Here is a 14,512-nt window from a genome sequence, read left to right as displayed (position 1 = left end):
GAACACAGAATGCCTCTTCATCCTCTGTTATGTCATTTGCATAGCGTGTATTTAAAACACAAATGGTACTTCAGAGCTGTTCCTGAGTTCCCTGTTCTTTCTCTCTATTGAAAAGAAATAAAATACACATCAAAATAAAAAATGAAACAGTAAGCCAAGCCAGGCGGAAGATGCTCACCCATGTCCAATATTCGGTAAACCCAGGCTGACTCTGAGAGGTTTTCAACAGGAACAAATGGATTCAGGGTTTAGGTTTATCACTAAATAACACTCGTAGCACAGACTCATACAAAACAGGAGCTCAGTTTATTCAGCCAGTTTGTTAACATCATTGTTAATGTTTGCTACCTTAATATAAGTAATTTCAATACCAGTTTGTCCTCGCACACTTGAGTACGTCAGAACTACTGATGCATATTACAAGGTCTTGCTCTTGCAAGCTGTTTCTAGAAAGCTCAAAGCCATATTTGCCAAAGGACTCCCTCATGTTGCAGTGCAAGGGCCAGTAGAGCTGCCGGGGCCCATTTGTGACAACTGCCTTGGACCCCCCAATCCGTTTTTTTAAAAATGTTCTGGTCTAAGCAGAGCAAGGTGGCTGGGACAAGCTTAACACAATCCCAAGAGTGAAACAACAGGTGGGAGTCTGGAGGGATATTTAAAGGGCACTCTGATCCAGCTTCTCGGTGTCACAGCTGCCACCATTGCCTGGTAAGTCAACCAGGACCCACCAATGAATGGCCTACCAGAGGGAAGTTTATCCAGAGACCCCTCAAGCCTTGAGAGGGTCCTGGATGGAGCTCATGGACTGCAGGATGGGCAGCCGTGTTCTTAGGAGTAGGTTGGGTAGGGGTTCTTGTCCTCAACCACCTGCCCACATGGCAAGGCTGCCATGCTTCTGCCATCTGCTTTGCCACTCTCTATTTGGATCACCATGTTCCCCTACACCTGCTTCCAGGAGCAGAAAAATAAATGTGGCACCCAGGCCACTGGGCAGCCCTCGGCAGCTCCCCTATTCGTCTCATAAATGGCCTAGAGTACCAGGCCTAGAGCAGCCTCTTACGATGCCCAGAAGGGAGAGTCTGCCTTTCAATGGGCACATCTGATCCAAACCTTTCCATCATGGACACCCCGTTTTTCTAGGATTGCTTTCATCCCTGTTGTGCCTTGCTCCATGACAAATGTTCAAGCAGGTTCCAGCCCAACAAAGACGCAGGCTATCCCTCTCCCCACATTGCATCGCGGTGACTTTTTCTTCCAGCAAGTCTTCCAAATTCACCGTCACCAGCTGTGCTCCACTTTGGTGCCCTGTACTTCTGGCAATGTCAGAAACACCTGAGTGTCAGCGAATTCCGGCTCTGCCACGGTGACCACAGGCTCAGGTGTTTGAAGCACCTGGCAAGGAAAGGACATGGATGTCACTGCTTCAGCTGGGCAGAAGAGTATGCTGGACATTCACTTTGGGGGCAGGTAGCCACTCATGCTCAGCCTGGCTTTCCTTCTCACAGTATAATGGGGAGTGGGTGAAGTTGAGGCAACTCCAAGTTGGCATCAGAAGAAAAGGGGCGACACTGTTTATATCCAGACTGGGGAACTGGATCTGACTGGTTGGCAGCAATTGGGCCCACGGACTGGAGGTTCCTCACATCTGGCCTATATCGTAACACACCAGAAAAAACTTTGTGTGTTGGGGGGGGGGGAGAGTTGTGTTAAGAGGCTTTGTCCTTCCTGATGGGATGACACAGAACAGGGGCCCAGACGAAGGCCTGGGAAGGGGTCAGCTTAACATCTCTAATGGGAAAGGTATCACTGACCTGCACTACCTGGGCCACCGGAACTTGTGAACTGGCAACCACCACCTTTGGGTGCTCAGCACCACAGTGCTGCTCCAGCTGCTCTTGTCCAGGGAAGACCTCCTCGCAGAGTGTGCAGAACAAGGAAGGCTCCGAAGGGCTGGTGTGTTTGGTGTCCAGGTGCTGCTGCAGTGCCCCCTGGAGGTGGAAAGAGGCTGAGCAGTGTGGGCAGTGGAGGGGCTGAGACCCTAAGGGAGAGAGAGAGAGACAGCGCAGTTGTGAGTAGGCAGGGAAGTGGGAACCTCCTGGGAGAGAGGCAACAAGGGGCAGATTAGGAGGACACTCACCCGAGTGCTGGCTTTTCTCGTGGGCCTGCAGCAAAGCGACCGAAGGGAAGAGTCTCTTGCACTTCTCACACTCATGGAATGTCACTTCTAAAGGAAAGCCACGAGACCCTCAGTAGGTAGTTTGTCAAAAAGAGGGTTCAGCTACAAGCCAGATATCCACTGACCTTCACCCAGCCCTCTGCTCAGGAGAAGGGCTCCTCTAATGCATTCTCTTCCATCCAACACAGCCTCACAAAGAGCCAACGGTAAGCCACCCACCTCGGTAGAGTGGATCCGACTCCCCCACAACCTGGCTGTTGTGGGATCCACCAGGCTTCTAACACTTGTCCCCTCAATCCAAAACCACTGCCTAAAAAGTGAAGTGTGAAGGCACCATGCACCCAAACCTCACCAAATATGACAAGCGATGGAGATTTTGTGGAGATCTACCAACAGTTCCTAGGAAGAGAGTGGTGGATTCCATGTACCTCCACACCCCCAGAGGAAGTCTACCTCTGAACACTTGATGCCGGGGGAGGGCAGGGACCACCCTGCTTTTGACTTCGCCAGGAACAATGGTAAAGAAAGACAGGCTGCCGAATGAGCTGGACCTTGGTCTGATCCCACAAAGCTCACCTAACAGCCAGTGCTGAGATGGAGGCCCTGTGCCAAAGAGGCAAGACCTGTCGGGCACCAAGAGTGGCATCTTTGCCCTCTGAGTCCTTTACCTGCATGCTCTTCCTTGGTGTGTCTCCTGTGGGCTGCAGTGCTGGAAAAGGTCTTATCGCAGGAGCTGCACTGCAGCGAAGAGAACTTGGAGGACCGGTGGTTCTGAGCAGCAAAGATGTCCGGGTGATGAGTCCGATTGTGGTACCACAGCCCTGACAATTGCTGGAGAGAGCATTCATTCTGGTTATCACGACCCACACACAGAGGGGGTTGGGCTGCAGGTTCAAAGCCTCGACTCTGGGATTCACACTGACCATAGGGATTCCACCCCCCACCCCACCCCCAAGGTAGACAATGGCTTCTGTCTCCAAAGGAAACACTGCCACATCAATCCCTTGGCTGTTGCTACCCCATATGCCCCCAATTGCATGTTCTATCTATCCACAAAGGGAGGTCAATGGATGCCCACAGCTGAGCCTGATCTTCAGTGGAGGCAAGTGTTTGGAAGAAGTCCAAGTAAGCCTTCCCTGGTGCCCCTTCTCTGCCATCCCTGGGTGCAGAGGAGTGACCAAGTCAGAATCTGATTGCCTGTTGTAAACACAGTCTTTGGAACTAATGGGCTGGTTTCATTTGGTATTTTATCGTTACGAAGTCACCTTTTACTGATTTTTATTGTAAAACGCCTCGTTCGAAATATAGCTTTTTATCATGTACAAAAAGACAAAGGAGGAAATGCCCATTTTAGAATTCAGCACTTTTGGATTCCCAGAGACTCAGGGGAAGCAATGGAAGGTGTGTCTGTGTGTGCGAGGGGGAGGTGAGACCTCAGAATGGAAAAGGGAGGGGGTGGTTGTCCCGTTAGCCACTGCTTCTGCCCAAGCAGACCCACCTGATAAGCTTTGTTGCAGATCTGGCAGCTGAAAGGTTTCCCCCCGACGTGGGTGACCACGTGGCGCTCCAGCAGGGACGGCGCACTGAAAACCTTCCCGCAGGTTGGGCATGGGTGGTACTCCCTGGAGTGGGCTGCATGGATGTGCTTCTGGTGCTCCTGCAGGGTGGGGAAGCTCAACTGGCACTTCTGGCAGTCATAGGGGTCGTCAATGTCTGAGTCCCCGTGTGGAGGGGAGGGCAGGAAGGTGGGGTGAGGAAACAACGAGTTCACATGCAGAGGGTTCAGGAGGAGCAGAAGGACAAAACAGGAGCTGGTTACAATCAAACAACTGTTTCCCCTCAGATTATGCTGCCCTACCCTCAGGAGAGACTTTGCTCCCAACCAGGACCACATTCAGTCTTAGCTGGGCATCATGTCGGTGCTCCTCATGATTCCAACCTTGCTGGCAGAGCCCAAGCCCTTGACCATACCCTGCTGTGTGGGGCTTTTAGGCAGAGACACAGAAGAACAGCCACCACCAATAGCAGACCTCCAGCTCCTGGAAGGACACTGCCTCCTTCTCCAAAGCAGCACCACATGCAAGAGTGTAAGCTTGAGAGCAAGAACTCTTAGATTACTCATCATTATAAAAAAACATCTCTAAATAATAATAATGATGAGCAACTCCTCTAGATCTCTGGCACTGGTCCAGGAAGGGGATGCCTCCACAATAAGAGGCAGAGCAGGGGGCATCCTGCAACTGCTTCCTTCCAGGGTGTGTTTGCAGTCCTTTTAAGTGCATGAGCAGTAAATGGCAAAACTTACAAAGCTAGGGAGGGTGGGAAGCTGTTGCTCTCATTATTTGTTGTCATTTATTATTATGAAGCTCAAGGCACTCACTGTGAAAGGTGTGCAGGTGTATGGAGAGACCGTTGGCTTGGCGGAAGCCTTTCCCACATTCCCGGCAGACGTAGGGTTTGTCACCTGTGTGGGTGCGCACGTGGCGGGACAGCTCAATGGACTGCGCGAAGACGGCGGCACAATACTGGCAAGCGTACATCTTCCCTGCCAAGAGAGCCAATGCAGTTTGTTGGTATGAGGGCTAATATTATGGCACTGAGCCTAAGCATGGAAGGACTGGCATGCTAGAAAGACCACCAATCATCATTCCAGAATACCATTCCAGAATACCCAAGCAGTGCCTGGTCTCGGAGCAGTGTTAGAACATCAGATATATAAGCTAGGTGCCAAATAGCTCCTTAAACCAAAGTTGCAGTTGCCAAAATGAAATGTCTAGTTGCCACTAATTGATTCTCAGTAAATATCCAGCTAGTTCAGATGACAATCTTGAGCCAGGCTAAGAGCTTGGTGACCTTAAAAATGAAAAGTCACTTGACCCAGAGACAGCCCACATATATACTGTATTGGCCTATTCTGACCTGTTTTTCTTAATGGTGACTGCTCCTGCTCAGGCTGTGCAGAAAAAGCATTTGGGTTCCTGAAATTCATTCCAATTGTGCCAATAAAATATTACTGACAGAATTCTACAGGATGGGGTATGAGTGTGTGAAAACAGTCCAAATCCAATGACCTCCAGGCATGCACCTCCAGATGGTGGAGGTGTCAGACGCCATCCTGGCACCCAGGCATCTTCACTTGGTTGGAAGTGTTCAAAAGCCATGTGCAAAATGCGCCTGGCTCATCTCAAACACTGTGTCAGAGTGACAGGGATCAGCTGGAAAAGACAGCAAGAGGAGCCAAAAAAGGTGACTGAGGGACAGAGGGCAGCAACCCACTTTGGGGTCTTCAAAGCTGTGATGAGGTCAGTCTCTTCCTTGCGGCTGGGTAGCCCCACAAGGGAAGCACTCATACACCCCAACTTTCAGTACCCAGCAGCTTGGGCCCCTGTGAAGTTTGGCTTCCTCCACACAGCGGGGCTCAGTGCTGCTTGCCAAGGTGCCTTTCCCTGACTCCCAGCCCTGCTATGCAGCAGCACATCATGGCCCAGCCCCTGCTCTACTGGGGAGCCTTGGCACATTTCGGCAGTGGGCTGCATGAGGTGCAGCCTCTCGGCATGCAGGGGGAAATGACGTGTGTTGGCAGGGCCCCCGGTTCTTTGCTAGCTTTCCTGACTCCTGTCAAGTTGCTGCAGTCGGAGGTTGACCTGGAGGGGCGCCTGGCCTCACCTTTGGCGTGCTTCTTCTTGGTATGGTAGGCGAGGGCCGAAGCCTGGGCGAAGCTCATCGGGCAGTGCTTGCAGGCGAAGGGCTGGTCACCCGTGTGCAGGCGCTGGTGGTTCTTGAGCGTGGAGTTGGCAGCAAACTTGGCGCCGCACTCTTCGCAGGAAAAGGGCTTCTCGTCAAAGTGCTCCGTCAGTTTGTGGTACTGCATCCCTGAGGGGAGGTGGGGAGGGAGAAGGAAACAGCAGCAGGTGGGGTGGAAAGCCTTCAGCTCCCCAGCACACCACGTGCAGCCTTTTCAGATCAGCTTCTCGAGGGACACAGAGCTGGTCACCACCGCCTGCTCAAACTGGGCCTGGGCTGCAGCGGAGGGGATTCACGCTGGGAAAAGTCCCTGCTGTGGGAAGGGCCCTCTCTCAAGCTCTTCCTGGGCATGGTAAGGAAGTGGCATTCACTCGCACAGCCCAGAGAAAGTCATCAAGACTGGGCCAAGCAGTGGGAGGAGCAGGGCTTCTTCTCCAGCCTCAAGGCTTTGAAATGGGCTGCCAAGCCTGCTCCCTCTGCCTCAGCCAGGCTCAGCAGGCATCTGGATCTAGAACAGGGTTTCTCAAACCTGGGTCACCAGCTGCTTTTAGACTACAGTTCCCATCATTCCTGGCCACTGGTCCAGTTAGCTAGGGATGATGTGAGTTGGGAGTCCAAAAACAACTGGGGACCCAAGTTTGAGGAACCCCAATCTAGAGGATGACTGGACCTCTGCGGTTTCACTTCTGAATGCAGAGGGGGCCTGACTGTAAATGAAGAGATAAAAGTGAAGCCTGCAGCTCCTAGCAGCCCTGTGGCTGGCCATACCTGATGTGTGTGCAAACTCCCGCCCACAAATGTCGCAGGCCACAGGGAGGCGGGGCTTCTTGGGCTTCTTCTTCCGGAGGGAGGCGCCTGGCTTGCCGTGAGCCTCCGCCTGGTGCTTCTCCAGCTCTGCCTTGGAGGCCTTCGCCTCGCCACACTCTGGGCACTGCGCTGGCTTCTGGTGGGCCACCCGGCAGCGCTTCTCGTGCACCTTCAGGCGGCAGTAGAAGCGAAAGCTCTTCCCACAGGCCTTGCAGGCAAAGCTCTTTGGGGAGGCAGCCCCCTTGGGGGCCTCTGGGCTTCGTCCCTCTTTTGGCTCCGCTTTGCCCACTGCTTCAACCTGAGACATGCTGTTCACCTTCCATTTCCAGACACTGGCCTTCCCTCCATCGACAGCTGTCAAGAGCCCTGTGGAAAAACAAAAGGAAACAGTCGCTCTGAGGCATGTGGGTTCAGGGCCATCAGCAGGAGCCAAAAATATCTGTAGAACAATATGCTGAGCACAGCTTCCAGAGAACCTTTGTAAGGGTCTAGCTTCTAGCTTACTAGAAGTTTCTAGCGTCTAGCTTACTGGTTTCTAGTAAGTGCTTCCACGCATCAGGACAGCTCCAGAGGAATTCCCAGGAGTGGTCAGCAGTAGCAACTGCTGCAGCTTCTTATCTACCCCCTTGCCAAGCAAAACTTACACCAACTGTGTAGAACAATAGGAATTCTGAAGTGCACTTGAACGGGTGCAACATATGCAGGTCACATAGCTTTAATCTTTGTAGCACCTGAGGCAAAAATCTTGTACCCCTTCTCTAAAGCTACTTGGAAAGTGCAAGATAGGCTGGGCAACGAGGATCAACTACCTCAAGGTCAGGTGGCTTGAAAGGAAGGAGAAATCCCAAAGCAGGATCTGCAAGGACATGCCTGCACCTGCGGGGGACACCACTCTTCCCATGCACTGCACAGCTCAGCAACAATAGAAATGGGTTTTTGCTACAAGGGTCTATCTGCATTGTTTTACTTTTATTTCGGTGTATCTGCTTCTTCTTCTTTTTTAAAAAACATTTTCCTGTTTTTCCTGTACATTGTCTTCAGACGATTGTGTAGAAGTTGATTGATAATAATACTTAGGAACCTGAAAATCTATTCTACCTTTAATTAAGCAAGTTTCTAGGCCTTAAGTGTGCAAGGGAGGGGGTTGTGTCTGGTGGAATCTCTCTTAATAATAATAATATAATAATAATTTATTATTTACGGTATACCCCACCCATCTGGCTGGGTTTCCCCAGCCACTCTGGGCGGCTCCCAGCAGAATATTAAAAACACGATAAAACATCAAACATTAAAAACTTCCCTAAACAGGGCCACCTTCAGGGGACTGAGCAGGGTTTTCAGGGTTAGAGAATGCTTCCAAGGACTGCACCACTCTCTCCTCCTCCCCACGGCAGGCAGGAGTAGAAGGAACCAGGCAAAATCAGCTGCCATGTGAAAGTGTCTTCCACACTTTCCTCTGGCTGCTCCCCCCTACTGGACCCTTGTACAGCAACCAGGCCCCTCATGCAACAACCCAAGACCGTAGGCCTTTGAGTGCTACCTCTACTCTGCTATGAAAGCATTGTTCTGCTTCCTTTTGCTCCAGCATCTCAGCAGCCCCTTGAAATAAGCTGGGAGTGGCTCTGGGCAGCATTCAGCCTCCTGGCTGTGGATTCCTGAACTGATCCACAGGGGGAGTCTCTTTGCAGTGAGCTGTTCCCCCCACTCTCCCTTTGCCTCAAGTTCTGCCAAACTGACCCCAAAACAACACACCTCTCAAGCATGCACACAGATGTGTATGTTGCCAATTGCAGGCTGGGGCTGGGCGTGTCCCCCCACCATGTGCCTAGAGAGTGGCATATACAGTACAAGGCAGAGAGATTCTCACCAGCTTGCTGTAGTTCCTCCATCACTGTCTGCAGACCTGGGAAGGACTCCTGAATGCTGCAGAGGAGCTGGCAGATCTGGGTGGCAGGAAGAGGCTTGTTGTTCCGGGCACTGCTCAGAGCTGCCCTCCAGGAGGTCGCAGGGGCCACCTCCTGCAGGCAAGTGCTCACCAGCTGGGAAAAGCCACAGAAGAAACACACAATGAAGAGAGTTCCTCTACCCTGCTGCATGGCAGGATTATTTGACCTCTCCACTGGGTGCCTGAGCAGGTGCAGATGCTCCCCATGTGTAGCACGGGGGACTAAATCAACCTAGAACAGGTATCCCCAAACTTCGGCCCTCCAGAAGTTTTGGACTACAATTTCCATCTTCCCTGACCACTGGTCCTGTTAGTTAGGGATCATGGGAGTTGTAGGCCAAAACATCTGGAGGGCCGCAGTTTGGGGATGCCTGACCTAGAAGGTCCAGAGAGTTCAGCCACACGCCTCTGGGAGCTGCTGAGCAGGGACATAAAAGACAGTAGCCCTGTGCTGTCGAACCCCAGTCGTTTATTGACTCCTAAACATGCCCTGACAGTCTATAGGGCAAGGGATCGTTTTCATGTGTAGTGAGTAAGTAAGTAAATAAATAAATAGAAATGCAACATAGAAGCTCTGTTGAGCTACAGTGGTGGAGGGCTGTTGATGATCAACTTCTTCCCTGAATGTGTCCATTTGTATCTTGTGGTAGTGAATCACATAAGCTAATAATGCATTTGATGAAGTAGAAGCAGCAGCACCTTCTTGGTCATTGGGGTGTGTGTGTGATGTTGCAATGGGGTTACGACCAAGTGGTGAAGCACACATTCACCTGCCATTGGTTGTCTGAATCCACCCAGCAGACATCCTGCTACAGACTTAGCACACCCGAGATATACACACCTGGCATCCAGGGACAGCATCCTGAACCTCCTTGGCTGGTTTCGCCAGGTCTGCTTCTACGGGTGTCAACTCCTCTTCTAGACCAGCTCCCTGCTGGAGAGCCTCGGAAATCAGCTTGCGATGCCTCAGTAGTATTTCTGTGGCAATGCTGTCACTAGAGCCAACTATGGAAATGGGGTGGGGTGGGGTGGGGTGTCAAATTACCAATTAGAGGGTTACTGCATAACCTCAGCTTCCCAACAGTCATGCCATTTCCCTCCCTCCCATTATGTGCTCCACGTTGTGAGAAATCTTCAAACTATCTCTTGGAGCCTGAATAACCCAGATGGGATGGTTTCAAACCTAGACTAGAGGACATGTAGGAACAGGCCATCCTGAGCAAGCAAGGAGACCAGCCGTACACAGAAAGAGTCTGTGTTGTGGGTGAAGACTCTCCTGCATGCCACAAAGACCATCTAAGGCCTCGTTGGACAAGGTGGGGGGGGCACCCCCTGTGCCATGATGCTGAGTGAGAGCTCGGTTGGGGCCATAGCCTGCAAAGCCTTTTCTGAACACTCACCGCCGTCAAATTGTCACCCCAAGAGTACCTGTGCTGTCAGAGCCAACTGCTGCAGCCACCCAACGGTCCAGCAGGAGACCCAGGCCAGGGAAAGGAGCTTTCAGGGCCCCGAGAAACTTGGACAGGGCCTCTGGACTCAGGATCTTTTCCTCCTTGAACAGATTCTCTGCAGCGTCCCTGGGTGAGCTGCCCTCAGAGCAGTCCATGGCAGCCTGCAAGGGCAATTACACAGCTAAGCAGGAGATTCTGAGAAATGTAGCCAATGCACATGCAATACTCCCCCACCCCCATACACACTTTGATGCAGTTTGCAGTAGCTGAAATTTTGAAACACATACACTATTTCAAGTATGTTTCAGAAATCTAACCTGGCATGTTTGGCAGTGACAGGATCTGTGCATTCCAGGAAATATTTCAGTTGGGCACCAATTCTGTGCAAAGGCACCACTGGTGCTTAATAGCTATCAAGAGCAATGCAAACTGGGAAAACCTGGCCCTAACTTATATGCTTAATTCATTTATATACCACCTATTAGAATATCAACTCTTGCAAGGTATCTTACAAAAGATATATAAATGTAATATATGATAAACATTAAAAAGAGACAAACTGATTTAAAATAACTGACAGAAGCAGCAGCTAATGCATGAATCCAGCTTAAGACCTTGAGATCATGTAGTTCCAACTCCCTTCTAATGCCCCATACAGGGATCGAACCTGCAACCTTGGTGTTATCAGCACCATGCTCTAACTAACTGAGCTATCCATCATGAAGTGAACTGGGCAACTCTGCCTTTCTGCTTGACATAGAATTAAGTACTAGGCCAGATTCCTTGGCAGAAAGGAAGGAGGCATTAATGGGAGAGGGAAGGGTGATGTGGTTAGAAGGGAGTGGCAAAATGGCAGGGGCATGCCCCTGCCTTTCCCTTTGTCCAGTTTACCTGCTTTTCTGCTCCAGAGAGGAAAGCATCATCCTCTGATGTGTCCAAGAGCCCTTGGATGGGCCTCAGCTGTGTCAAATCCTTTAGAAGCTCTTCCTTACTTTCCTGGGGCACAGCAGCTGTAGGCTTCACCTCTTCTGAGCTTCCTATGAAGAGAGGAAGCCCAGAAAGTCAAAGGGAGAAAGGCCAGTGGAAGCAGGATGATAGCAGGGGCTATTGTCTTCCTCTTCTGAAAATTATTCACCAAGCAAGAGAACACTGCATACTATGCACACCAAGCATACATAAAGGATATATGTGCCCAATTGATCACTGCACTCTGCAGCAGATTTCATCTGGGAGTGCATTCCATGTTGCAATCTACTGAAGACCTCCTTCCAAAATTGCCTTGTAAGTGCAGATTTTTACGCCAGCCTTTATTCATCTAGAAATTGTATTCCTTTTTTCTTTGTTACTGTCGATGCCTTGTTGCTAAATTGCTTTTGGATGTTTCATGGGAAGTGAGTCACAAATGAAACAGGCACAAATGAGTGCAAGGAAGCATTCTGGTGGGAATGTTTATGCTAAAAAACCAAAATGTCTTAATTACCTAATAGGTACTGCTGGAGTAGTTTCTTGGGAAGAGCTTTGCTTCTCCCACCTGGGCTCCTGATTAAGATGGTGCATCTCCCTCCTCTTGTAGACAAGGGGAAAAGCATGCATGGACACAGGCAGAAGCTCTTGGCTTTTGGCTTGCAACAGGAGCAGCAGCTCACAGCATCAAGTGATGACTTCCATGTGTGAAACAGCCATCACAGGGCAAGCACCACAAACAAGGCTGTCTTTGCACAGTTTCAAATGCAAACTTTTCAACTGAGGCAGTTAGTTCACTAATTGACCTCACAGTTGTGAGACAAGGTACATACATGTATGAATCAGTCCAATGGGTAGAATTATAACAGGCAAAGTTACTCTATAGTTTATTAGGAGCAGGCAATGTCAAGGTGACACTCTCACCTGTACCTCCAACCAGGTCTTTCTCCTCTGGCAGTTTGGTGCTCTCCCATTCCTCGCAAATGCTCTGGCCACCTGGACACAGAGGGAGGAGAACTTTGGGATCCTGGCTATGAGAATCAGGAAGCTGAGTTTCCTTGTCTGAAGCTTCCTGACATGTGCTCTGTCCTTGCACTCTGGTGGTGTCCACAGAGTCTGGAGAGCCAGAAGAAACCTGCTCAGGATGCAACATCACTTTGACACTGAGTTTTGCAGCATGAGAACTGTCCAAAGTGGCAACACTTTTACTAGATGCATCCTCTGCCTGAACAGAAATGTCCCTCAGCACTTCTTCTTGACTTGGAAAGCTCAGAAAGTCCCCAAGAAGGGATTTGCAACTGACAGCCACATCAAACATCTGCAGACTGTCTGCCACAGATATGATGTTGGTGAAATTGTGCTTTCCAGGAGGCAGCTTGCCTGTATATATCATTTCTAGCAGGAGAGCAAATTCATCTGGGGCCACCACAGAAGCATCAATGGAGACTGTGTCTGTGCCATCCAGCACAGACCTGAACAACACACTGGCTGCTGCCAGCACAAGCTTGTGTGCTCGGAAATGCATTGTCCCAACCAAGATGCTACAGTCGCAGAACTGCTGTTCCCTGCAGAGTGTATGGAGCTGTTGAAGTAGTTGCTGGCTGTAGTTTGGAAGATCCATAGCTCCCTGGAAGTCTCTGCTCCCTTCACGTTCTTTATAGTTTTGCTCCCAATCAGCTGTACGCAGATGAGAAGAGCAGCAAATTAGTTGCATTGACTGCACTTGTTCCCTTCCCCAAACTATCATTGTGATCAAACCTGTGGCATTGCCACTAACAAAGGTGAACAGCTTTAGGACACTACTGCTTTCCACCTGTAACACCCAACTAGACTTTGAGTAAGAAAGTATTTCCTCCAAACAGGGCAATCCTATTTAGAGACCTCTGCTCTGCTCTCTAGTTCTGCCTGCTGTGTCACACTTGCCTTCCTTACAATCCTTCCTCAAAACCTACATTTTCTGGCTCAACCTCCTGGTTTCCATTCCTTACTGCAAACCTCAAGGAAGCCTAGGAGCGTATTTTAAGTGAATACAAATTGCTTTTGTTCCCCTGTCCCTGGCCTCTGCTACTTCCCATATGTTAAACTTCAGACTGTAAGCTCCTTGGGGCAGGGACCTGCCCTCTCGCACTCTGTAGAGCCTGGTTTTCGGAGGTTCAAAAAGCAGTGTAACACCATTTGAAAGCAGTACTGTTCCAGTTTGAAAACATGTCAGTGCAAGTAGATAAAAGGTAAATGCCGTTTCTGTGTGCTCTGGTTTCCGTCACGGTGTCCCATTGCACCAGAAGTGGTTTTAGTCATGCTGGCCGCTTGGCCCGGAAAGCTGTCTGTGGACAAACGCCAGCTCCCTCGGCCTGAAAACGAGATGAGAGCCACAACCCCATAGTCGCCTTTGACTGGACTTAACCGTCCAGGGGTTCTTTACTTTTTACTTTTACCTACTGCTCCTTAAATATCTGAAATGTTAGAGTTAAAGAGAAGCATGGGCCTGTTGGGGACAGAGGCTTTCAAACAGCCCAGTGCTGTTCTGTGGACCTTTGGTTTCCCACTGAAAGGAAGCTCTTTGAGGAAGGCAAAGTCCCACAAACGATGCCAGGTTACACCCAAATAACCCTGGAAACTCCAGTTTGGGGAACTGCAGGTCTCTAGAGAGGCGAACTACAGCTCCCAGGATTCTTGAAGGGAAGTCATGCGCTGGAAACGTGATGGGCCTGAGTTTGTGGTGCCCCCCTCCCCGGTCGCTTTCCTGAGCTGTTTCTTATCACAAGCAGCTCTGGGAGCCTTTTTCTAAGGGGTGGGAGTGACAATAATGAAAGCGATGCTCCAGCCTCGAGGCTTCTTTCCTCCCTCATTCCCTGCCATGTCTCACAGCCTAACAGAGCCCAACTTGGGCCGAACGCCCTTTCAAGGGAGATGCGTGGCCAGTGGCCAGCTGCGAGGGGGCGGACGCAGAGGCTCCCCCAAGCAGCACCAGCCTCCCGAGGGGCTTGTCCCGGACGAGGCCTCCCACCCGGGGGCGCTCTGTCCCTCGCTCTCTCGAGCCAGGCGGCGGCCTCCCGAAGGGGCCCCAGGCCCACGCAGAAGCCAAACGCAGGGGCCTGCCCAGAGCCAGAGGCATCGTCTTCTTCGTGGTCCCCACCCTTCCCGGTCGGGTGAAGGAGAGGCGAATTAGGATACGGCTAGGAGGGCCTATGGTCCATGGGGCCACGAAGAGTCGGACACGACTAAACGACTAAACAACAACAACAACAGGAGGGCCTAAATCGGGCGCCTAGGCCTGCTGCCGTTGCCATGGTTACCTTTATTGGGAGTCGCACGGCGGCGGACACGGGCGAAGGTGGGCGCGAGGGAGGAGGAACAATAAAGCTTCAACAAGGATGGCGTCCCTCAGCCGCTTCCCCGGCCCCGCCTCCTCCCGGGCACAGAGGA

The 14,512-nt window shown here is 51.0% G+C and overlaps 1 protein-coding gene across 3 annotated transcripts; it reads right to left on the bottom strand.

The window, feature by feature from the left end:
* Nucleotides 1-287: 287 nt before the first annotated feature.
* LOC118087115 (zinc finger and BTB domain-containing protein 40-like) lies at nt 288-14,509 on the bottom strand. Of its 3 annotated transcripts, none has more exons than XR_015950481.1 (14): nt 14,383-14,509; nt 12,011-12,763; nt 11,015-11,160; nt 10,101-10,284; nt 9,514-9,677; nt 8,595-8,766; nt 6,689-7,093; nt 5,843-6,049; nt 4,557-4,721; nt 3,675-3,833; nt 2,845-3,007; nt 2,138-2,224; nt 1,812-2,038; nt 288-1,392 (listed from the first exon to the last, which is right to left on the bottom strand). XR_015950481.1 is itself a non-coding variant. In XM_035119463.3 (14 exons), exons 2-14 carry the CDS (start codon nt 12,705-12,707, stop codon nt 1,279-1,281), a joined length of 2,946 nt encoding a protein of 981 aa, XP_034975354.3. In that variant the 5' UTR covers nt 12,708-12,763; nt 14,383-14,509; the 3' UTR covers nt 288-1,278. The 3 variants fall into 3 exon arrangements, 2 of the variants coding, with proteins under 2 accessions (XP_034975354.3, XP_088527887.1); XM_035119463.3 differs by having other exon boundaries at nt 3,675-3,889; XM_088671761.1 differs by having other exon boundaries at nt 3,675-3,889; nt 12,017-12,763.
* Between the last annotated feature and the right edge of the window lie 3 nt (nt 14,510-14,512).

The sequence above is a fragment of the Zootoca vivipara genome, chromosome 6 (assembly GCF_965207765.1).
Source record: "Zootoca vivipara chromosome 6, rZooViv2.hap1.1, whole genome shotgun sequence".
NCBI lineage: Eukaryota > Metazoa > Chordata > Lepidosauria > Squamata > Lacertidae > Zootoca > Zootoca vivipara.
This window is presented reverse-complemented; position numbering and strand designations above follow the sequence as displayed.